The sequence below is a fragment of the Scomber scombrus genome, chromosome 11 (genome assembly GCF_963691925.1).
Source record: "Scomber scombrus chromosome 11, fScoSco1.1, whole genome shotgun sequence".
In the NCBI taxonomy this organism is placed as follows: Eukaryota; Metazoa; Chordata; class Actinopteri; order Scombriformes; family Scombridae; genus Scomber; species Scomber scombrus.
Genome location: NC_084980.1, coordinates 4,445,895 through 4,472,198, shown reverse-complemented (window position 1 = coordinate 4,472,198; position 26,304 = coordinate 4,445,895). Strand labels below are relative to the sequence as shown.

Below are 26,304 nucleotides of genomic sequence, written 5' to 3'. Positions count from 1 at the left end.
TGACCATGATCTTTCTAAAAGGTTGCTTCATGCTTTAAGCAATTATAAAACAGTCAGCTCAGTGTTTATTTTCAGTGTAGATTATGTCCAATGGAGAATAATGAATTTATGCTCAGTTAATACTCTCTGCAGCATACAAGGGGGTCTATGATACAGACTGTGACTCCTCCATAGAAGATCACGTCATTAAGGAAAACATTAGTTCGATGACTACAATGTAGCTGTAAATACATTTCAGGTTACCTTTATTGTATTGCTAAACCCTGCACCTTTAAGCACTGTAGATATAATACTGATAGTTAGACCATACACACACAATTTCTCTGTTAAGTCCTGAAAGTCAGTGCTCGAAAAATGTGGCGATAGAAGAGGCAGGATGGGAGGTTGCCGTCAGAATCGCTTTTAATCTTCCTTTCAAAGCTGTAGCACAAATCCTGAGCTGAATTTAGTGTTTTTTTTGTTTTTTTTTGCAATGCCAGAGGAAAGAAATATATCTGGGGCCTATACTTAAAAAGCTTCAGTGGACTCCCTTTCCTTTTTTATATGTCCATTATCACATCTGCATAAATCACTGAATTAACAAGTGAACACATGGTCTCAGAGTAATCAATAATTAAGTCTGAAGGACATTTAAAATGCATTTAAGAAAGTATGCACAGTCGGAGGTATTAGCATATTTCTGCCTACTTCTCTATAAACTATAGTTTCATTATGAGGTTTTACAACATCAAATAAAGTACAAAAACATTAAATGAACATGACATTCTGCAAAACATTGGTCACAATGGCTACATCTGTACATCGGAGTAAGGTGGGCTTGGAAAGTGTTATGACTTCATCTTTATTTTAATTAGTGGTGTGTTCTAGGGGTATAATAACTATAGGCGCACCATAGGAATTGCCTTATGCCTTGAACATTATGCAGCCTGCAGAGTGTCACATCTAATGACTCACAGCAGATGACTTCATACCATCACCAGCCATGTGTAACAGTTATAAGAAAGAGGGTCAATGTTGGTTTGACTCAGACCATAACCATGTTATTTTCTTTCCTTGATAATGGATCCAGCTTACACTAGATAATGCATTCATCTTTTGATACAATAGGTTTACAAATGGCAGGTGTGCCATGATATCAAACTTGACCAATCTCACATACAGTTAATTGCTAGGTGACGGAGGTGCTTATTCAATTCTGTGCTCAGCTAGGTTTTAAACCTGGTTTGGTCCACAGGTTCTTTGTCTTGCTAAATGTTTAACCATATTTGCTAGGCATAAAACTTAAAGTTGGCTTCTATCAGCTAACCTTGTGCTACATATGTACAGTCATACGGTCATAATCCGAACCTGCTTCCACTGTTTAATGAGAAGAGATGTCATCAGCACACAGGACAAAACTAAGCAGCTGGAAAATAAATAATAATTGCATTCAGCCTACATAGCAGTTATAGCCCGAGGTGCACAAAATGAACTCAGCTTGAAATGCTAAAAGCCTCTCAAGTTCATTATCAAGTCAGTCCCAGTTTGAAACAGCGTTGATATAACAGATTTTGTACAATGAGTCTGTCTGTATTTTTGTGATGACGACGACGATGATGCATCTGATGCAGTTATTCGGCCCGTTATCTGCCTTATGTTGCTTTGAAAACCCACACATCAAAATGCTAATTATAAGTACTCTTTTATAAGTGACACATGCTGCTACTTGGCAATCAAGCTAGCATGATTCACCTCTGTGAGTCATGCTGTGTTGTAACTTCTAACTTACGATTTGGTTTTCAATGGCTCTAGTTGATGCATAAGAAAGTATAATACTATGGCAGTCCTAAAATTTGAACTTGAGAGAATTGAGCCCATTAATTCTCATTATCCTTGTCAATTATTTCTGATTAATGTCTCGCACTGGAAGCCTCTGCAGCATTTCAGCAGGCAAAGACCCCCCCATGTGAAGCTTTTCACCAAAAATGTACAAATCCCTGGTGTTGGGTGCTTAGCTCTGTTCAAAAGCTTACAGCAGTCAGCATTTTTAGTTTCCATTTTGTACTTAAATCAGTGCATTTATCCCTTTTATCAAATATATGCTGAAAATAATATTCACATAAAGACAAAATACCAAATTGAAAGCAATTTTGCAACTTGAAATGTTACACTTGAATCTGCCTGTGCATGCAATGAAATACCTACTTATTCAATCACTATTAATTCAATTCATCTAAATTAATTCAGCAAATTATGTGAAGTAAATGACATCAAGTGAAAAAGTGATTCACAAATTAATTTCAGAATAGGTACAAATTAATCAAGACATGGACATGTTCAGGGTGCACAGGACCTTTTTGCATGTGCATCATCTTATGACGTCAGTGTGGTAAATTATGGCCTAAAAATATAGATCGAGGGTTTTTTTTTTCCACTTGTATGGCCAGTCATGGGGCTAATGAGAAGAGAAAGTCCAATCAGTGTTGTCAGGCTGATTGCAGTCTTCAGTGTTGTCTCGCTAATATCCTCCTGTGTCTCTCAGTCTTTGTCAACATGTGAACAGTGACTGTCATATGGCAACTGAGTATCTGTGATGGGCATTGATCTGCCTGTGTGTGTGTGTGCGTGCATGTGTGTGTGCATGTATGTTTGCCACCATATGTGAGTATGTGCTTGTGTGTGTTCATGTGTGTACGCTTGTGCACATTTGTTGCTAGGGGCTAGATGCTGAAATTTTGCTCCAGCAAATGAGGGAATATTCCGGGCTGTCATGTGACTGTGTGATGTCATAGAGAGAGTGAGAAAAACAGAGATACAGAGAGAGAGAGAGAGAGAGAGAGAGAGAGAAAGAGAGAAAGAGCGAAAGAGAGAGCAAGGTGCAATTTAGCCCCACAGCTGATCTGTGCAGTGCTCAGAGAGAAGCCGAGACGACTAGACACACACACTCACTCTCACTCTCACACACACATTCCTTTTGCTTCGCTTGTAAACACACACACATACACTTTGCATACACACATGCACTTCCTACACTTCAGCCCGGTCACACAACTCCAAGGCATCACTTTAAAAAAAGAAAGGATGCATTTCTTCCTTTACTTTCCAAGCTCATAACACTTTGGATATTGAGTACATTTTTGCCTCCTGGACAAGAATAAACGACACTTGCCGGACACAGAAACAAAGCAGGAGACAGGAGGGAAAAAAACTGAAGACAGAAAGAAAGAAGAACTTGAAGCAGCAGCAGCAGCAGCAGCAGCAGCAGCAGCAGCAATCAACAATAAAAAGGAGAGAAAAGGTGAGACCAAGCTGGGAAAAGAGCAAAACAAGGGGACTGACAACCGAGCAACAGAATGTCCTTCCTGTCTGGCTCGCCCTGGCAGCAGCCTGGCATTAGCAGCGGGTACGGACAACCTTCCAGTGGACCCCAACAGCAGCAGCAGCAGCAGCAGCAGCAGCAGCATCAACAACAACTTCACAAACCTCCTAATACCCTCTCTGGTGCCAACATCCCTGCGGCCCTGGCCTCCTCTCCAATGTCACCCTCTAGCCCGGCCTCTGCTCGACAAAGTGACCGGCAATGCCAAGGCCAGATGTCAACGGGGGGGAAGGCTGTCACCGCTACCCAAGAGGGGTCCAAAATAATTTTGACGGAGGACGAGGTGAAATTAGGGCGAGGCAGAGATGAGGGGACGACGTCTGGTGTGGCGGCCAAGACGCCAGCGTCACCGAGCATGAAGATGCCAGTGCTGAAGATAGAGGATGAGGGGTCAGCCGGGGGAAGGACGAGAGAGGACAGACACAGGGCTGGGGAGGCAGGGGGGGCACTTGGAAGTGCAGGGCAAAGCCCGAGCAGCCCTCTTTCGTCCTACTCCTCCCCTTCCTCTTCGTTACCCTCCCCTTCTATCTCACCTGGGAAATCATTTGTTAATACTTCACTTGACCCTAAGCCTTCATCAAACCCTTACTTTGGACAAAATAATACACAACAAAACTACAACCCTTTTATCCCAATGGACAGCAAAGATAGATTTTACATCCAGGGATCTCAAGTGGCTGTCCAGGGCCAGGGCTTGCTTCTTCCTCCAAAACAGGCCTCAGGGCTTGGGGAGAGAAACATACTGAACCCCTTCTTCACTGGAAGTATGAGTTCAGGTGTAGGAAAAAAAGAGGATGCAAGTTCCTCCACATCTGAAAGCATACTTGGAAGTCTGAAAGACATTTCAGTTGGAGGTCTAACTGGAAATCAAGCTCTGAAGCCCTCTTTAGGAAAGCAAACTACTGATATGCAACCTCCTGGTTCTGCTCCTCCTGTTGCAGACCATCCAGGGAGTAAAGTTGGTGCCAGTACAGGGCCTAAGGCATCTACAGCCTCAGCTGACAGGGCTAATATTGCTGTCGGAGTCAGTGGTTTAGGGTTGAGTGGGGTAGAAAGAGAAAACTCAAGCCATATTGAAAAGGGCAGGATGGCGTCATATATTTCACCAAGCAAAGGCTTAACAGAGAGCGGGGTTTCAAGTCATGGCCTCTTAAAGGATTTAAATCATGCTAACGATGAGAGAGTGGGATCATGTGCTACATTAAACCGAGACATAAAAACTAGCAGCGAGCTGCCACAGCGTGGTGTTGTGAGACGAGCAATGTCAGACTGTTCGCATTTATCTGTTCCCATGTTGCAAGCTGAAACGTACCCCACTGGTATGGGAGGCCTAGGGGTGATGGCACCCAACTTACCCAATTTTGCCCTGATGGGAACAGCATGCCCGTCCAGGGTGCCTTACCCACACATGGCTGTCCGACGCTCGCTCACGGTCACCGACGGCACGGAAGCTGCAGCAGCAATGGCGACAATGATGTCATCCCCATTAATGATGTCACCTGTATTGCCGTCATCCCCACCCCCAAAGAGGCATCATGGGAGCTGCGAGACCAACTTTTTGCTTACTGTTCCACCCCCTGCAGGCACATCTGTTAACAGCACCCAAGATAGTAGCCTGAACACAGCGGGTAAGAGTTTTGTCATGTGTGTGTATGTATCTGAGGGGTTGGACATGACAAATCATAAACAGTAGATCAGCACATATACAAGGTACAGATATCACAGCCTGGTTCTAGACTTCTGAATGGCTGCTCTCTTATTTGTTTGGCGACAGGTCTTGTATTGTACTTACTGATGGTTTTTGAAAGTTGGACATTTGGTCAAGCAGAGGTTAATATGCAGGATTAAAAATGTGGGCATCATCTTCCTACATAGCTAGCTAGCTATCTAACTACAAATTGACTTGAATTGAATTGATTTTTCTTCAGTTAGTATGAAAACAGCATTAGGTCAACTGTTCCTGGCTACTGCTATCGAAGCATCCATGTAAATTGTGTTGGTGTGTCGGTCATTCACTACTGAGAGCAAAACAAAACAACAAGAAATTGGCTAAGAAACGAAAACAATATCAATCTAAATGAACATGGTGAAACATGTTTCAGTCTGATTATCAGATTATTCAAACTACTGAAAAGGAAGCTAGGAAGCAGCCATTAATTAACGAAGTAATCCTGTTTACGTTCTTGCATTTAGCGTATTCAGACCATCAATCATGGCGAGCAGCAGGTTTGCAGTGGGAATGGCTTTGACTGATGTGTGCTACTGACAAAAGGGAAGATACAGATCTACTTGGTTGATGTTGTCCTCCACCAGAATCGGAAACTTGTCGGAGCCGGCTAAGCTAACCATTCACAGTGTTATGGTCTCTAAGTTGTATCTCAGGAACCACTGTGTGTATTTTTGAGGAGGAAGAAAATACCTCCGCTACAGCGTAGCTATAGAATTGTAAATCAAGTTTTGACATCTCAGCCACTTGCTAATAACCTGATCTAACAGAAGAAGAACTGAAATCGATGTATATTTTTCTAACACTGTATGGCTAGAAATGTCACAGCTCCAACAGGCTGGTCCATGAGGTCTGTGACACCTTTTATATTGCTCTGCAATCATCGTCATAAGAGGCTTTTTAATATCGTCATTATGCGTCTAAGATGATGAGTACCTGCAGTTCGTTCTTTTGTCCTTTCTGCTTTGCCACTTCAACTAAGAACATGTTGCAATTTATGTCATTACAGCTCACTTGCATTTGGCTAAATATAGGTTGTTAGCGGTGCCATCTTCTCTAGCATTTAAGTACATCTGAAAAGTGGTCTATTTTAGACTATCAATTGAAGGCTGCCACTTTGGGGGAGAGAACATACGCAGTGCTTGCAACATGCTGTGGCAGGGTATGGCTAGTGGCATTCAATATCTTTCATGTGCATTCTTTCTGTCTTCTTAGAAGCCCCTTCCCCTGCTTCCCACCACCATTATCCACCTGTTGATATCTACTGTGTTTCTTCATGGATCTTCTGGCATTGGTTCTTCCTGCTCTAAGTTTTACTATCTTAAAATTTCTCTCAAGAAACTGAGCCTTGCTGCCACAAATAACATCTATTTATTCTTATAATCATTCTGAGTACCAGTAGCAATGTGGTCTTTTACACACTGTGTTGTAGAAAATCAGTTGGTTGTCATGTCATGCTAAGTTAAGATAGTGGTTGATCAAGTTAATGAGCTGAGTTGAAAGGGGGCATATGGCTGTTGCACATGTCAATAGGAGGATTAGTCAGAGTAATGAAGCAGATAAGTATATGAGGTGCATCTTCCTTTACTTTGAGGTGACAAACAACATCGGAAGCCTTTTAAATTGAATTAAAGTTAATTTGATTGGGGACACAGTTCAGTACAAGAGATAGCAGCTCACACTGGGTCTAAATAACAATGTTTTGTCAGAGGGGTTTTTTTTGTACCCAGACTTCTCTAAGTTACTGAGAAACATCTTGTGCTACATAAGCAATGTTACAAGCTTTAACGGTGCAGTGTGTAGAATTGAGTAGCGACTTGCAGGAAGGACATGGCAGAAATGTAATATAATATTCATACATTTGTTTTAATTAGTTTACAATCACTTAAAGAATCAGCTTAGAATGAACTCTTTATATCTACATAGGGAGCAGGTCCTCTTCGATGGAGACGCCATGTTGCACCGCCATATTTCTACAGTAGCCCAGAATGGACAAACCAAACTCTGACTCTAGAGAGGGCCTTTCACATTTTTTGTGAGTTTCACGACCACAATAGGTTCTCCTTCAAACTTTTTGTTTGTTTGCAATCTGCAAACTCACTGCTAGATTCAACTAAATCCTACACCCTATACCTTTAATGTCAGTAGGTCGTTAGCTTTGGTTCTTCAGAATACATATTTCATGTTTTGCACAGTTAATCTACATTTTGTTGTGTTACTGCTGAAGTTTATTGAGAAAACACAGAAATCAGTGGTAACACTTAACTTCAGTATCATCTCTAAAGAGGCTCTATATCAATGCTGCCATGCTAACCAACAACAATAGCTTTTGTACTGTATCTTCTGTTGATTATTGGACTGGGTGCGCTGTGCTGTATCAAGTGAGTTTTAGAAAAGTTCTGATGATAATATCACACTAACTTCGGTCAAATTGAGGTTTCACAAGTTGGTTGATTCTGAGCACATAGAGAGAACGGGTTTCTGAAAACCCGTCTTCATTTCCATTATCTCAAAGGTTAAAGCTCTGTCTCACTTTTTAATCATCATCTCCTCCTCTAATGACATAAATAGGTCTCACATCATTGCTGTATTTCATTTGATGAATGCATGACGCACAGATATCACTTTGTCATATATAATTGTATTCTTTGAAACAACCATTTGATGAATTCTGGGACAAATTCAAAGGACATTCTCACAGTCTGAGTTTGATGTAACAGAAGAAGAAAGAGGAAAATAGTGAGATGGGAATGAGCTGGCAGAAAATTATGGGAGGACCTGCACAGGGCATAGAATTTAAAATGAAAACTGATTGGGATTATTGGCATCTTTTATATAGCTGCATATGACATTCTAATACCTCCAATGCATTTCTATTCAGCTTATACTGTATGTTTCTCTCTCTTTATAATGATTTATCCATCCAGCGACGCATTCTGTTTTTTAGACTGCAGTCGACAGGGAAAAGCTGGGACATTGATTAGACATTGACTCTGACTGTACTCATTCAAATATAGAGCAGCTATTTCTAGCATCGTGTGTGTGTGTGCGTGCAGGCACACGAGTACGTGTGTGTAGGTGAAGAGCCTCTAGTGACGTGAATCTTAAAGATTTTAAAGGCACACGCCCCCACAGACACAGTGACAGCAGACTGCGTGTCTGTAACTTACAGTAAGGTGTCTCTACATTCACCAGATTATAGTATATACCAGTTTACATGCAAACAAAGGCACACAGCTGTTAGAAGAGGGGTAGGCAGATGTATGAGTTTTGGAGCATCATACAGTGATGTAATGCAGACAGTTCACTGAGCAGATGCTGAGCTACGTGTGCATCTCTACATTTGATCCGATGTTAGATCCATGCATCCCATATTTTTTAAAAGCCCCTGGAATCAACCAAAGTTACATTTCTGCAAAAGAAACCCAGAAACATCCATGGGTATTTTTTTTATTAAAAGGTCAACAGTGAAAATCTCTAATCTGTTTCATCAGCACTGTGTGGGTGTGGTTTTCTTGACAGCGGTCTGGCGATGTAACCATGCAACTGTCGTCCCATTAATAATACAGTAATGCTGATTCAATTATAGTTTACACCCCGATTGATGCACAGAAGTATGTAATATCACCCTTTTTGAGTTAAGCTCTGCCCATTCCAAGGTGTAGGTGAGAAAAGCTCAAACAAAAACACTAATACAAAAATCTCTCATGTTAAATAACCAAAACACTTACTGTGGCAGAAAACTGTGTTGATGTGAGACGTTGTCGCAGTAAGAAGCTGGTTGAGTAAAATAGATTTAGAGATAGATTTCAGTGCCTTCAACAGAAAATATCAAGCAGAGTTGGGGTCATTTTTTATGCTGATCTCTGTTTTCCAGTCATGATTTTTTTTTCTTTCAGAAAGAAAAACATCCCAGAAATTATATAATTTTTGTCTCCTGTTGATGCATTCATTTTATATCTTTTCCCAACTTGACTACCAGATTTTATTCTTTACTTTTAAATCATTGACTTGACTGTCCAATATTTAATAATAACAAATAATTTTATGAGTATTTTATGTGTTTCATCAAATTTAACTTTTATCTTCCTTGATCTATGATCTCATTGTTTGTTTTTATTTGCATTGGTCTCCACTATTCATTTCTTTATTCCTTTCCATGTAGCGTACTTATATCATAATCTTATCAGGAAAAGCACAATACAAATGTAAAGCTTCATTATTACTCTTACAATTATAGTAAGCTTTCACTGTAAGCACAAATAACTATAGTTAATGAAAATACAATGAGTCAAAAATGAATATCATTATTATAACATAAAGAAAGCTTAACAGTATTTTTCTCACTCTGTTGGAAACTCATTGAGCATAAAATCATTTTGTTCTGTATGACTGTGCAAAGTCATGCAGATTATTACAGTCTCTGTCTAGCTATCTATTGATTGTCCTGTCTGTCAGTGTGGTAGCTTAATAGCTATCATGCTAGCAAACAGGAGCTATGGTGATCATTACTCTAACTGGGTTCATATGTGTGTGTGTGTTTGTGTGTGTGTGTGTGTGTGTGTGTGTTGAGCGATGCAGCCTGCAGTCAGATATCCTTGCGCCAGCTCCATGTCTGTGTATGTTAGTCATGCTCTGATTTACGTCGCAGCCAACTTTCTCTCCCTGTGTGACAACACACACGCACCAACACACACAGCTGGTTGCCAGCAGCTGTGTATTGTAGCGTGGCATTAGATGGATCCTCTGTTCTCAGCCAGCAGTTTCATGTTGGATGAGTCATATTGCCGGTGTTGCAGGGTGGAGTGATACAAGCGACGATGACGAGCGTGAGCAATAAACCCACAGGTTTGAGTTAAGGCTACAGTTATTTACACACAACTGTGATATTAAAGCCCTTGAGATAATATTTTTGATTATAGCATATTTCAAATTAACGTGTCATATTTCATTAAAACTCTGACTGTGAAAATGGCAGAAATGCACCCCACCCTTATTAAACCTGTGTTCAGTTTAATGGTGAATGGGCTGCATTTATAAAGTGCTTTTCTAGTCTGCTAACCAATCAAAGTGCTTTAGAACACAAGCCAACATTCACCCATTCATCACATACACTGATGACAGATGCGGCCATGCAACCTGCTCATCAGCTGTGATATAACACGTTTTATCCAAAGTGCTTCACAATGTTCTAATGCTCACTCACCCAATCACACACACACACACACACACACACAAACACACACACACACACACACACACACACACATTGATGACACAACCATCAGGAACCATTCAGGGTTCAGTATCTCGCCCAAGGTCACTTCAACATGTGGACCTGAGGATCCGGGGACCGATTAGTGGTTGATCCGCTCCACCTCCTGATCCACAGCAGCCCAGTATAACAAACCTCTTTACGACATTCCACACAGAAACATGTCGGCTTGCAGGAGAGAGGGAGAGGGGTGGGGGGGGATGGGGTGATCTTTAAAAACGCAAGCTTGGAGGCTGGAACCAATCAGCTCCCTTGAACAACCTCACACACTCACAGTCCCAATCATTCACTCAGCCAATCAGCCGAGCTCACCTGCAGCCTATCACGCACACTGGTGCCACAGCATCATCACTAGAGAGAGAGAGAGAGACCCACAACAGATGCACAGAGGGGAATTAAAGCACATAGACAAATACATCTAAAATGTTTATACGACCTCAGAGTCAGAACAGAACAGAATCTAGGCCATTAAAATGCATGAATCACTGAGAGGCTCTGTGAAGCAGCTGCAGCAAGTGATGAGTTGGCATTAACATCAGCTTAATGTTGCAAGGCAGGATTTGACTTCATTACAGCTCGATAAAGCAGGGCAGAAACAACGCTGAAGTAGAACAGAAATGCAGGAGTATAATCAAACTACAAATGACATGCAGGGGCAGACTTTACCATCAGGCATGGTAGGCAACTGCCTGGGGCCCCCCAACTAAAAGGGCCCCAAACAGACATACATTGAATTCTGTTACTGTGCTATCTCATTGTCGCGTTGCTCTCCTCTGCTCTCAGAGAGTCTGTTCTTCCTCGCTGTTCTGTATAAAAGGTCGAGACACTGAATGGGGGACAGAGTTGCTCCGTGAGTAAGCGGCTACAGGACACTGTTGTGTTAGCTGTGGTCGAGCGAGGTAGAGAGTGAATGAAGAGAGGGAGCGCTGACAAAAAATGATCTGTTTTCTCAAATTCTAAAACTGGATATCATCATCGAGGAAAGAGGCAATAAAGATCAAGAAAAAAGAAAAATCCTCTCCATGTCACCGCAATGGTCTGATGGACCATTTGAGTTTTTATTATGTTAACTTTTTTCTGAAGCCCATAAGGTGTTAAGATAAAACACAAGCCATTTCTGAACATGTATACCTACAGTCCCCACTATGGTTATACAGACCGCAGTATGCCTGTAAGCTTTTCCATTTCATTTAGAAAAGAGCAGCAATGGTTAGTGGGTGAAATATAATCTTGTTCAGCAGGAGAACAACTTGCCGTTCTCTGCTGTTTCCACCTTGTTTTTTCCACCTGGTTTTACCTTAAATCCTAGGAAGTAACTGCAAAAGGGCTTCCATGAAAAGGTAGATGTTGAACAGCTTATGACTTGGCTGGGGAGGTGGGGGGTGGGGGGAATCAGTCAAGATCTTTTTTTGCTTTAATCCCTGAGCTACTTAAAATATAAGTTAAAATGAGATGCATTATCATTTATTAAACTACCCAGCATTATATAAGAATTAAAATCTCTACCTAGAACTCAAGTAAAGTCACTCTTCACTTATAAGTAAAAGTTTTAATGAAGTACTTTCACTTTTGCAATATTTCTACTTTACAGTTTTAATAGTTTTACTTACTTACTTTAAGGTTCAGCAGGCTGAGTATAACAAACTAAATTCCACATTTACACCATGCATGAACTCAGTAACCTAAAATACCTAAAAGTGTCGAAGGAGCACATTCTCTCTTAAAGGGACAGTACCTAAATGTCAGGGTGCATGAAATGATTCTTAACTATTGAAATACATTAAATGAAATATTACTTAATGCTTAATTTTTACATTTCAACATGGAGCCATTTCATATTATAAAAAAACCCATATATTTTAACCACAGTTTATCAGGCTGGTACATGAGGTTGAATAAGAACAACAGAAACTAATTAATTCCAAAGTTTGGCTCATACACAGAGTTTGCCTGGGGGCCCCCAAATCACTAAATGCACCCCTGATGACAGCGACTGTGCCCAGAACACACTGTAGCTTTCGCTGTCGCCTGCATGACCACACATGAGTCGTTCATGTGAGAATTCTCCAGAATTAGCCAGTGTCTGATAAAGCTGCGGGCTGAGCTAGTATGCAGCCACAGTTTAAAATCAACCTAACGAAATGTATTTTGTTTGATGGCAGCTGCAGTTTTAGAGACGCGCCGTCTGCTCGATGGCTGAAAAAGCAAAACAACAGCAATTTGGCATGGCTTCAGAGTAGATGGAGCAGTTATCACACAGAAAAAACGTCAGCGCTGAGGGAAAAATGAGGGGGCATGAGGGCTGAGCAGAAGCAGACCTGTCCACTGTCACTGTTATATAAGAGATGTCTTAGTGACAACAATGAGCCCCTGTCTCTTTCTGCCTTCGCCTCTCTCATCACGTACCCTGGCAGGCTGTTTGTCCATAACCCCATCAACCTCTCAACCCTCTCTGTCATACTCTCATAGTTGAACTCATCCCGTGAATCATGCTGTTAGAAACACTGGTGCTGTAACCCCAGTTTGACCAAGTGCTTCTTCTGATGAGGATGATATCTCTGAATGGTGTTTTTATAATCTTGGCACACACACACACACACACACACACACACACACACACACACACACACACACACACACACACACACACACACACACACACACACACACACACACACAGTGAAGAAAAGTGAACACTTAAATAACACATATCGTCAAGAATGGAAATGTTTCACAGCTGTACCGTTGATTTTCATTTTAATTTAAAGGGACATTTATCACAAATCAAAGGCTGTTTTGAGGTGTTACTGAAGTATTACTGCATATATGAAAAGTATACAAATATAAAATGTTTTGTGGCTCTAGAGGGAGCTAGAAGTTTGAAATCTGATAAATTGCCTCAAGTGATGTCACCTGAGTCAGTGTTGGTTGTGGCTGAAGAAGTTAAACCAGTTAAAAATGAAAACAATTTGGGGTTGCGGAATTAGAAAGAATTAAGTTAGCAGACCTCTCTAGCTCCCCATCTCTGCTAGAGGCTAGCGGTTGGGTGCATTGTGGGTAATGTAGGCACCAGGTTTTCATTATGGAAAAGAATCCATTAAGTAAAAAGTTCAATATCTTTAGTTCTGCTACATTAATTTGGTTTGTTTTTCTTAAACTGTTTATTATGAATCAGACAATGTGACAGGAGTGAAGGTTCTGTTCTGAGTCTGTGGAGCGCTCTTTTAACAAATGTGAAACTGGCATAATGTCTTTTTTCATCAGTATTACAAATGTTAGCTGCTCCTGCCAGCTCCTATCACTTCTGTCAAACATCACAAAGTCAACGCACTAAGTATAAGAGAGAGGAGAGAGGAATCATCAAATTCATCGAAGAGGGGACTAATCAGCCTCGTCATTACATCATTGTAGGATGTGAGCTCAGTGACCGTGGCTTTTATATATACAGCATCACTGTGGGCATTTGCATATGAGAATACTGTAACCGGTGTTGGCAGAATCATCAGCTGGTGCTTGTGATGTGATGTGATAGTTTTTGTCTGTGAGGACACATAGGATCAGTGTGCACCAAAGTGTCAGACTGCTTTCTTAGTTATGAGTCACAAACCCTGACTGGAAGGTAGATCATACATGTATACATATTTGTGATTTAGTGTTTGTGACAGCTGTTCAAAAGTTCTGGTGCGTGTCACTTTATATGCTGACATTTATATTCTTAACATTTAACAGGATGTTGGGAATATAAACATCCAACAGACAAGGTTGTTTTTTAACTGACCCACAATGACAATCTTTTTCCTCACAGTGAAATATGACAACAAGGACAAGCAGGAGAAGACAGACATCAACAAGACAGAGAAGATGGAAACCTCTGACAAGAAGGAGAAAGAGGAGCAGCAGAAGAAGGACCTCAGCCCAGACAAGAACCTGAAGTCTGAGAAGATCCTTAAAGACGAGGAGAAAAACAACAAGGCCAACGAGAAGGCGGAGAAGGTGGACAAGCCCGAGAAGACCGACAAAGACGAGAAGAAGGGAGAGGAGAAGAAGCCGGATGAGAAGAAGGACGAGAAGGGAGGGAAAGGGAACGGCAAGTCTCCAACAGGCAACGGCAGCAAGACCCTGCCAAGCCCTGACGGCAAGAGCAAGGTGGGTCACACGCACACACAAACACATACACACACACACAGACGTACAAAACCCATAAGAAGTGTCCACACACATTTCCTGCATACAGATTCATACACTCAAGCTGGCAGGGTATCCAGCGGTTACAGAAGCAGGCCTGTCACCAAAAGGTCACAGCTGTGAACTCTGCCGCAGCCGAGTCGTCCAACAACAGCCGGTTAAAGTGTCCTTGAGCAAAACACACACACACACACACACACACACACACACACACACACACACACACACACACACACACACACACACACACACACACACCTGTTCACACACAAACACCTCTGTCAGCGCTCTGCTTCTCCTGCTTCTGCCGCTTCTCCACTGTTTATGTGTGTGTGTGTGTGTATGTGTCTCTGTCTGTGTTTTATGTGTCTGTCTCAAGACCAAGTCACATGGATGGAGTCGATCTGTGCAAATCTTTTATGTCGAGTTCAGTTTTGATGAACTTTGCAAGCAAATTCCCACTGTTGAGGAATAACAAACTGTGCTGAGGGGAAAGATAAGCACAGAGTAACACAATTGGAGGAGGCTATTACAGCTTATTAGTTTTGTGGCACCTCTGTCAGATGATAAACTCTGCACAAAAAAAAGGTATGAAGTTATTAAACAAGAGACAAATACAAATACACCTCTGAATCAGAACTGAATTACGTTAGCTTTGCGATAGCAGCTGAATGAGTTTGCTAACGGACACTTATCAAGCTAGCCCGCTTCTGGGAGCTTTTCCCCCTTTATCATAACCTTTTTTTTGAATGAAACAATAAACAATACTCAGAAAGAAACACCAAAAACAAGTAAAGAGCACAGTACATACTGTAGGAAATATCCCTCCGAACTGTTTTGACCTGCTAGCACTAGCACTAGCACTAGCTTGTTCCCCACTTACTAGCATGGACCATAGCGACAGAGACATATCCTGAAAGCCACACCAACCGGAGGAGAAAACAATTGACGCGTAATTTGCAATTGAGGACTGAAATGCTAATGCTAATTTATATAGCACCTTTATTAAAAACAGAGTTTACAAAGTGCCTTGACAGATAAAGCAAAGACATACAACACAGAGCAGTAACAAGGCCAACATTAACAAGATGAAAGTAGAAGACAATGGAATACAGTAAGGAGATGCTGAAAAATATAAAAAATAATACAATTAAATACAATTTAAAAAAAGACAGTAACAATGAACAAAGGAATGCCTGTAACTAGCTAAAAACATTAGATTACCACATGTCAGATGATTATTTTAGCACTCTATGTCTACCAGAGAGGAAAAGGTAGTTTATAGCAGATGCTTATACTCATTACATTAAGATTTAATACATGAATGTAAGGGCTGACATGACCTCTACAGTATAGATAACACAACTGTAGAGCAAACAACACTACATAACAGGCTGGCACGACATTTTTCACAGCTGATATGACGACTACGGTTTGTAAACAGAGGTGAGAAAATTACACACCCGGACACGCAATCATTTTCCATTCAGGCTCTTTTTACAGCTGAATGCAGGACAGCTATTCTGGGATTTTAACGCCTATTACAAACAGTGCATACCTTTCAATTAAACAGCAACCCTGAAACATCATCCACTTTTGTCTTATTTCAGGTTCAGTTCTTCGATTCAGCAGCTTATAAAAGCTTAGTTCTGGGTTCTTTACCCTTTTGGTCGTGCATCCCACCACACAGCAGCTTTTAGACATTTTTCTGTTGTGTCTGTTGTTTGCCAGCAGACAGAATTGACAAGTGACAGCAGTGAATGTTTTCTCCCTCTGGGGGTAGGCGGGATTAAATCGTGCTCTGTCTCCATATTAAGTCCACCACTGAGTCCATCTGTTGATATGTGCGAGCGTGTTTACTGATTCTCAGTGTTTGTGTATCTTGAGTCCTGATTTCCTATATCATGTGCTGCTTTTGGACTGCAGCTTCACTTCATCACATTTAAAGGATTTGGCTGCTGATTTTCTACATTTTTCTCTTTGTCAATAAATCTTATGTGCAGAGCCAAACCAGCAATGAGCTCATCCTATCTATAAGTATTGCACATGTATCCAAAGTCTGATATATCATATTCCTCTGTGCTGTGATTTGATTAAGTTTTGGAAAACGGAGCTCTATGGCACAGAGGAGTGAGATATATCAGGCTTTAATACACTCGATGAGTTTATTGTTGGTTTGGCTCTGCACATGAGATTAGAAAATCACCAGCCACATCCTTTAAGGCTTATGATTGTATTATTTACTGCTCATGAAGAACGTGGCTGTAAAATTGCTCATTTAATTTAATGATCTATGACATATTTTATGATTGTCATATGATGCTGCCTCTGCTGCCATATCACGCTGTCATTACAATCAGTGATCCCCTCTCTGCCCTATTTCTTTCTTTATCTGTCTCCCTTTTTTCCTTTTTCTTCCTATTCATTCCCCTCTATTTTCCCTCTGAACTTATCTTTTTCTTTATTTCCTGGTCTCCTCTTCCTTTTTTTTGTGGCTTTTTTTTTTTTTTTTTTTTACTGTGTTGTCGCGGCTCCTTTTTAACTGCATTATCACCAGCCTGACGTGGGTTCAACCAAACCAAACTCCCGCCCATCCACCCTCTCCACCAGTGGCGAGGCCAAAGCGGCCAAACGCCCTTCCCCCACCACAGCCTCAGCCAATAAAAAAAGCCCTGTACCCAAGACCACCACACCCACCGCCACTAAGCGGCCGCCTACAGCAACAGCCAAGGATTCTAAGGTGAGTATACTAGTATACTGTGCATACAGTAGGTACATACATGAAGTCTGTGTCATTAGTTTATTTTATGCATATTTCTACATTTCTGTCTACTGTGACTTTAACAGCTCTTACACCTACATCGTCCATTAATGTGTTTTGCTTATTGTAACTTCTCTGTCATTTAATAAAGCTAATTTAATTTAAATGTGTAAGCTTCACTGTTTGTTTTTACATTCATCGGTTAACTGTGGAAAGTTTCTCTGTGTTCACTTTAAATCTGAGTTATAGACGTGTACCTAGGAGCATGATTTGTAACATTTTAAAGCTAATTGTTAACACTGACAATGGAATTTTCAATGTAGCAGGAGGCAGCAGCTTGCACATTTATACATTGATTTTTCAATGAGAGAGAAGGTGGAAATGTAATTTTAAGAATATGTAACAAGGTAAATGAACTTTTTGTAGAAAAACAATATCAGACAGATAGTGTTTTATGTCTCTTTGATACTTCTAACATCAAATGTTCCTTCTATTGTCACTGTGTCGAGTGTATGTATGTCTTTGTATTTCAGATCTGACAGTATTATATATAACACCTTACTCCTCCAGTCCTCCCATCCTCTTTTCCTCTCCTTTCACTTTCATTCTCTGCTCATTTCATGGTTACACGATCAGTGTTTCAATACGCAGCTTTTATACACAAAACAGCAACAGCAACAGCAAACACACTCCTGCTGCACATGCAGAATTACACACACACACACACACACACACACACACACACACACACACACACACACACACACACACACACACACACACACACACACACACACACACACACACACACACACCACTCTAACTGTATCTCTCCTCTGGTTTGTTGTCCAGACTCCAGAGAATGGTACGGCTGAGAAACGCCCACCTGTGCCAAAGGCCACTCCTGCTCCCCGTTCAACTGCTACTAAGAACGGTTCCTCTGCGACTGCTGCGAGCAAACCTGCTGGTAAACACACACACACACAAACACACACACACACAAACACACACACACACACACACACACACACACACACACACACACACACACACACACACACACACACACACACACACACACACACACACACACACACACACTGCCTGCCCTCTGCACCTGATGTTGTCCCATGCAGTGTCTCCACTCTGCTTTGGGTTGTTCATAGTTGCTGCCAGTGCAACCTGACCTCAACAACTGTACAGTAGCTGGAAAAATGACTCAGAACGTAGACTGGCACCACTTCAGGCGTCGGTTTAACTGAGTTGCCACCATATGTTACACTTTATTGGTTTCAATGGCTGTCTTTTGAAGACACCACATGGGTATTTTTAACCACACATCTCAAACAGCATCTCACCTCTCTAAGCGAAGCGAGCTATGACTCAGTCTGGTAGTCAAAAGGGCTTTGTGCCTTTTTGTGCACTTCAGCTAATCACCCTCAGAGAATATGATTCATGCAACCAGTTCACAGGGATGTGTGTATTTTGCGTATTTCAAGTTAGCTGCATGAGTTGACCCAATGGCTGCAAATAAGTAAAATTCCTTGAAAAGTATTAAAATAAGGTTTCAAAAAAGCAGTTTTCTCTGTTGTGAAACTTTGGGGGCTTGTCCTGAAGGAGCTGAGAGCACGACCCCACTGAACAGCCTCCAAGTTAACAACGCTCACACCAATCTACTGTATAATTATACACAATTTAAAATAGTGTCTTGTTTGTAGGTGTAAGGCAGCAACATGGAGGACATTTTTAAAATAAAGTAAAGTTGGGAGCCATTGGTTAATTCAGCATATATTTTGTAGTGTTTCACTTTAATGCTGTGCTTTTTGGTGAAGTGGTGCCTGGCTAATGCTCTGCCTCTGACCCTGGTGATCTCCTAGCTAACTCCTTGAGCCCCAACATTGACTGAAAGTTAAAACTACCCGCTGTAAAAATAGTAATTATGAGTATATGTGCTCTAGTGTTTATATGGTGGAGGAGTGCTCATGCTAGTAACCCCTCTACATCATGGAGCCACATTTCAGGCCTTCCCATAAAATCCTGAACACAAAAATGGTGACAGACATTAAAAGCTCTGACTCCATAATTCAGTAGTTCAGTCTTTTCACGTTTTCAGCAATTCTTTTCTAACATGTGTTTGGAAAGAAATCCCTGACTTTCCTTTAATGCCTCTGCCACAGGATGTCAGCATTAAATCCTGCTCAGCTTTATCAACGTGACAGAGTGGCTGTCACACCTTAATAGCTGATGGAATGACTCAGCAAGCACGATCCTTGACTCATCAGTCCACTGTTTTTTCATACAACTGAGCAATTGAAAAGACATATGAGCAGTCAACAGTAGCCTTTTACAGTTGTCAGCCATCTACAGCCAGTTCTTTAGTTATGAATTATTAGTCGTCTCTAGCTCAAAGTGTCTTTTTTTACTGGAAAGACAGTAAAATATAAAGAGGGAAAATAATAGGGAAAAATTATAATAATAATTGATGGATTAACTGTTTATATTAAACAGTCCTTTAGGCCATCTGTTTAATATTGATTTGATTACAGCTGATCTGCATTATATCTAGGTCTATTTCTAGAGTGAGCCCAGATGCTGATATAGACAACTGTGATTCTCACTGTGCTAGACAGACAGATGTTTATTTCTGCTCAATATAAAAAACATCCTGTGAATGAATTATAATCTCGATAGTTATAGTTTTGTTTTTCCCGATGAGTGTTGTTAAGGCTGTGTTCACCTTTACAGCAAGCAAGACTGACAAGACTGAGAGCAAGACAGGAGAGGCCAAGAAGCCCAAACCTACAGGTAAGAGAGTAGAAGAAAAAACTTATGAGTGAGATGTGTGATGATGATAGATGGAGATGATTCAGTCATGACATAGCTGGTTTACTTGTTTACAGCTTATTTATGATGAAATAACATGGTCATACATAAATACATTGTGAGCCATTATATCTGTATCTCTGCAATGTTACTACTCACTTTTAAAGAGAAACAAATGTTGCTGTAGCTGCTGCTGTTTACTTTTCAGCTCATATTTAATTAACAAGCGCTTTATTTTTGTTCCCGTTTCTCTGTAGCTCGTCCTCGCCCAGCCTCCACCGCCACTCCTGCTACCCCACCTGCCACCAACGGTGACTCCGCTACCAGTCACCGCCGCCGGGTCCTCACCAAACCTCCCGTGCCCAAGCAGACCGCGCTGGAGAAAAAGCCACCGGTGCCCCGTGCTCCTCGAACCCCCAGGCCCATCAACGCACCCACACCGGATCTGAAGAACGTCCGCTCCAAGATTGGATCCATCGACAACATTAAGTATCAGCCTGGTGGAGGAAAGGTAGGACAAACTTGGCTCAGAAAGCATCGTCTATGAATTATTCAGAGAAGTGATGTAACTGTCAAGATCCCTGAGAAGCTGCAGAATGATTTCCTTGCATCAGCGAATGATTTGACACTTGTTGGTGTGGTATTCAAATAGCTGCTATGTGTTGTTCATCATAATAACACGTTTTACTCAAAAGGCTGTCAGAATGGATGATACTCAATCTATCCTTGAACATTAATGAACTAGAGGGTGGATACCCAAACCAGCCCGATGGGACCTGATTGGTCGGGCCAGGTTCGGACAAAAATTAAGATCTGATGTTTGGGTTGATGTTAGGGATGTCAGTTTTCAATGTGTTTAGTCACAGTAACTCTCAATGGCATGATGTATACTTGGGTTCGAGGTACCGAACTGGCTCTTTCAGTCCCTTGACTTCTACCACATTGATTGGCAACTGTTTTTGGAAAAATACTTTTTGAATATAACTTACAATATAGTTTATTTTCATACTCACATTCTCCTACCTCTTGGAGGCGGTCAAAATGTAATTTCTCAAGCAGTTACCATTTATAAGACGGCCTGTTTGTCTATTAGAGCTCCTTATCATCTATCAGAGCGGTATTTGGCAGAATGACATTCCATTTCTGCAGTAGAGACAACAGAAGATGCTTTGGAGCAGTTTTCATTAGTCATGAATTTATTTCCTCTGCGGCAGAAAAACAAGTTACACAAGCCTTCGGAAAATCCTGAAGGTTAAACTGAACTAACCAAACACTTTTAGTGCTGACTGACTCCAACACCATAAACAGACTTTAAGACACTCCCTAGCCTAGAAAAACGTTACAGCTGCAAACACACTTTAATGCAAACTTTGAGTTGAGCTCGCTTACTACTCTCTCGAACTCTGATCGAGTTCCGACAGAAACTCTATAATGAACAGCAGCTTACCGGTTTTCTAAAAAGTATTATAGCCTGTTTTCTATTCCTGTGCTGCTGAAGTTAATCACTGTTCTATCATCACCAGTTTACTGAGTCCAATCAGACTTACATTTATTTCTTCAAAGGCTGTGTTTTTCCCCATATACACTGAAATATAAGACTGGTGTTTTCACATTCATTCTGGAGAGCGTTACATTATGAAATACATAATGTGAGAAAGTGATGTGCCTTCAAATTTTGCCAACCGTGCTGATGTAGTCTTGATCTCCCAAAGGACAATCGTGCTATGCTCATGAGTTTGTTCAATTCCGTCATAAACTGCAAACATCACATTCTTTCTTGAACTATAGATTCTATATTTTAAATGTAGGAGAAATATACAAAAATGGGATGACTGGCTTTCCCACAAACAAACATTGAGTTGAATTTAAAACAAAAAAAGATGTCTTTAGTAAATCATTGTCCTGAAGCAGGGTTGATGGATGTGGAAGTAGATCTTGTGGAGCATTGAAAACACTTTCTTTAAATCTTAACAAAGCACTAAATCAAAGTCATGGTCTGATCACTAACACCAACAGAAGATCACTGCATGCTCTCTCAGTGTCTGGGAGTCTGAACACACTGGATTCACTCAAATTTGCAATGCTGTACTGTAGTGCTGTCAGCTTCTTACACTCTTATCTTCAACACAGTGCATGTAGTGTGAAGAGGGGGGGGGACATACTGTTCCCTGGTAACTCATGAGTATAAGAACAGTTATTTTAAGAAGAAGAAGAGGGGGTATAATGTCATCCTCCCAACAATTAGATAAGTTGTGATAAAACAGTCAAATGCTTAACGCTTAACGTCTTAATTTAAGACTTATACTTTGAGGTGACAGAAGGCTCAGGTGACAGACTGGGATGAAACAAGGAACCAAGACAGGCTGGAACACCAGAACATATATGATGATGTGACAAACAACTAAGAGAATAGATAAGACAGGTATACATATACACAGGGGATCAATGTCAAAACAAGGCACAGCTGGGCTAAGCAGGGACCAGAATAAGGAGGGAACGTGATTGGAGAACAAGGTGATTAGAAGGGTGTGGCTGGCAAAACACAGGGATTACACAGGACAGATGAGCAGTGGAAAGCACGATGGGCAGGGCTACAGGAACACATGAGGAACTAAAAGAGGTTCAAGAATAAACTGTCAAGAATAAAATCAAAGCAAGGCAGACATAAAAAAAAAAAAAAAACAACAACCCTGGAATCAGTTTTCTGCAGTTCATTATAATACACAGATTGGCTATAAATAAAATGATTTATTTAACTAACAAGAAATTGGCATGAATAGGGAATTACTACACATACATTTATATACACATGAATGAATGGATGGGGAAATTAGATTAGAACAGGTTATTACTGAAAGAATGAATGAATGAAACTGACAAAAACGAGTCAAAGTTGCACTAAGGAATAAATAACAAAGCAATAAAAATTCAAAAATCATTTTATAATTAGCACTGCATCAACTCTGATACAATTAATGGCAGAGGATTAGCTCCTACTGTTTCTTAATGGAGGCATAAAGAAAAAGAACACAGAAGGCACCATAGCAGGAGGTCCACAAGCAAGAAAAAGAAGAAACCCAAAAGAAAAAGCAAAGCCAGACAACACATGTTAATCTTTTATAGTCTAGGGCCGTGTTTTGGACGAAAGAGGATCAAACTGATCTTCAAATCAAATATGTGAAAATGTCGCACTTACAAACTGAATACTTCCTGCTGTCCATGCCAATTTCATCAACACATTATGAACCAGTGGGAAACACTCTAATATTGATTAACCAAGTCAAATACAGAATAAAATCAATTAACTTTCATTTTCTAATCTGTAATTAAATCTACTAAGAAAGCATTATCCTACCAATGCAACCACCCTTACACTGGTTAATATCAAATAAATCAAATGGAGTCATGTGTGTGACTTAAACTTAACAGATTTGTGAAAACAACTAGAACTCAAACTGTTCTGAAACACAGTAAAGGTTGACATTGTTAAGACACGTTGAAATATGTATTTTTCTGACTGATTCAGACACTTATTATAGAAGAGTAGAAACCAGAAGAGGAAGAGAGAGGGAAGGAATGTGGCTAGTGCATACATTTTGTGAACTTAGGGAAGGGAGTGAGTGGAGATAGTTCATCCAAATTGAATTATAAAAACCATATTTTCATATGTCCATATTCTTCCATAGTTGGCATGGTAGGTTTTAGTCCTGGTCTTGCAGTAACTTTTACCAAATACAATTGTTCCTGTGCATACATGCTATTTTTTGTCCATCTTTAACACATCATAAACTGGCATAGCTGGACACCTGGTTGTATTGTCTGTCTTCAGTGTTTGTGACAGCCCGTCTTGGGGAAAGGTTTGTGTTGTCACTTTGAATCACAAAAATCTGCTCTCCATCCGCCCTGCTATGTAATATAATGCGTCAGTCCAGTTCATCTTGTTTCCATCTCTGCTGCATTGTTTGTCAAACTCAAACTTTCACAAAACCAGAGTTTAAGAATATGCATTTTTATCCTTTTACTTCCCCAAGGAGTAAACAGTATGTTCCTCTTTAGACACACCCTGCTTCATATTCCCAGTGATTCCTCACTTCTTCATTTAGACATAATCACAAGGCCAATTAAAGTCAGATCACTGTGAACAAGGAGCTCTCATTACCTCTCCAAATAGATCATTAAAATTGGCCCCAACCTCATATGTTCTTGTACACAACAAGAGAGCAGCTAAGGGGGTATTAATCATCAGCATTGCAATGCAATTTTTCAGGACTATTCCCTCTTTCAGACAGATTCACGTTGTTTTGTTGTTGCGGGTGTTTTCCTCGTTTTTCAAAGACGTGCTTTCTACTCTTTTTATCACAGTGAAGCCGTTTTATACACACAAACACAACAGCGCCCTGTATCAAAATAAGTGCAGTGACTCATCAAGTGATACTGATATTGGTTTGTCTTTGTATTTTAATACAGTGTACCCTGTTCTAACACCCTTTCCATCCTCAGTATTTAGGAATTGAACTGGTTTCTTATATACCTGTAACTGATTTTTCATGTGTCTGTAATGGTGTTTTTTGGGTACGTTTTTTTATTGTGCTCATATTTGATTGGCTCTTGTGTTTAACACAGGAAATGATTTATTGGTACTAATCTGCAATTCATTGTTATGATTAAAAAAATGCTCCATCTGCATCAGTTTGCTGCCATTTAAATGGTTGTCATTACTCATCTGATCATGTGATTGGCCCTTAATTAATTTCCACTGCATTTTCTAACCCCAGAGCTTCTTGATGTCAATGATTTAAAATGACAAACACCCAAATGCTGGCAATGGATTTGAGTATAATGTTTGTTAGATCCGTGCATTTATATTCCATCGAATCATATGCTGCCCTTTTGATTGGCTGTAATGGCCCATATACTCATCTGATTGGCCCAGGTGCTAACACACATATCCAGTTGCCCTCCATTTGACCGGTTCCGCTTTGCCCAGCCCACCTGCTCTTTCACCCCTTGTGTTGTGGCGTGTTTTCGGTTGGAGATTGTATTTACCGAGGGGTGGTTGTCTCTCCAGGTCTCCTCCACCCCGAACAAGACATCAGACCCCTCCAACCCTGCGGCCAAGGCCAGAGTGAGTCCCCGCCATCTACAGCCTCACATCTCACACACCAGTACATCCTGCCACCTTCTCTCTGCATTCACCACACACACACACGGCCCATTTTACATCCACCTAAGATACACCACACCCCTCTATGCCAAAAGGAAAAGGGGGTGTCCGTTTATATCTCCATATACCACTCCACACTGCAGTTTATATTTGTCTCATTTCATCATTACTAAATCAATGATTTGTTGAAAGCAGACTGAAAGGAAAACCTCCCCTTTTTTTTTAAAAATTCAACCAAATGAATAAAAAAATGTATACAAAACTTTACTAAACAATCGTTATGTTGATGTAATATTATATCATTCTCTAGAGTCAGAGTCAGTTCACTTTGATTACAGTACATCATCATTAGGTGACCTGGCTGAGAGCTCTCCAAAAAGGACCTAAACTATGAATGCATTAAGAGAGGTGGATTGACACAGTGCCAATGCCATTGTTGAAGGTGTTTACAAAGAAAAAGAGCAGCTTTTCCTTGTTTCAGTCACCTCTCGTGTTATAGTTGTAGATTTGTCCACAGTGCCCAATAAGTCACATTGCTAGGACAACAGTGCTGCAGCATGCACACGTCAATGAGTCAGCTTTTTGTCCCGGTGGCCAACTGTGGTACTGCAACAAAAACTATTTTCCACACATACAAATTAATCATTAATCATTATAAATAAAATGTTAAAATGTAAAACCGGTGAGAGGACATCTTGAATTGTAAACAAGGTCAATTATTAATCTTTGTATCATTCATTTTTGTGTGTAACATTTCCAGAGCTTTGAAAATGTAAAGAGTTAAATTAAGAGAAAGAGACACAAATGGGTGTGGGCCATAAAGTGAAAGCAAACCAGGGAGATAGATAGATTTTTGCTGTATGAAGTCAGTGAGAAATTTTTATAGAAATGGATGGAGGTAATCTTGAAATAAGATGTGCAGCTCTCGTAATACTTGGTACAAACATGCCTTTAAGGAAGGCTATTAAGATGTTTATGTGTTACATGTTGGGGTAAGAGTAGCAGGAACAGA

General features: G+C 40.6%; 1 protein-coding gene across 1 annotated transcript in view; it reads left to right on the top strand.

Moving 5' to 3' along the window:
- Nucleotides 1-26,304, top strand: part of LOC133990423 (microtubule-associated protein 4-like) — a 92,301-nt gene that overhangs the window by 56,452 nt on the left and 9,545 nt on the right. The window contains exons 8-13 of the mRNA XM_062428737.1: nucleotides 14,165-14,505; nucleotides 17,102-17,284; nucleotides 18,158-18,272; nucleotides 20,051-20,110; nucleotides 20,386-20,639; nucleotides 25,197-25,253. Coding sequence (XP_062284721.1) covers nucleotides 14,165-14,505; nucleotides 17,102-17,284; nucleotides 18,158-18,272; nucleotides 20,051-20,110; nucleotides 20,386-20,639; nucleotides 25,197-25,253 — 1,010 coding nt within the window. The remainder of the gene's footprint in view (nucleotides 1-14,164; nucleotides 14,506-17,101; nucleotides 17,285-18,157; nucleotides 18,273-20,050; nucleotides 20,111-20,385; nucleotides 20,640-25,196; nucleotides 25,254-26,304) is intronic.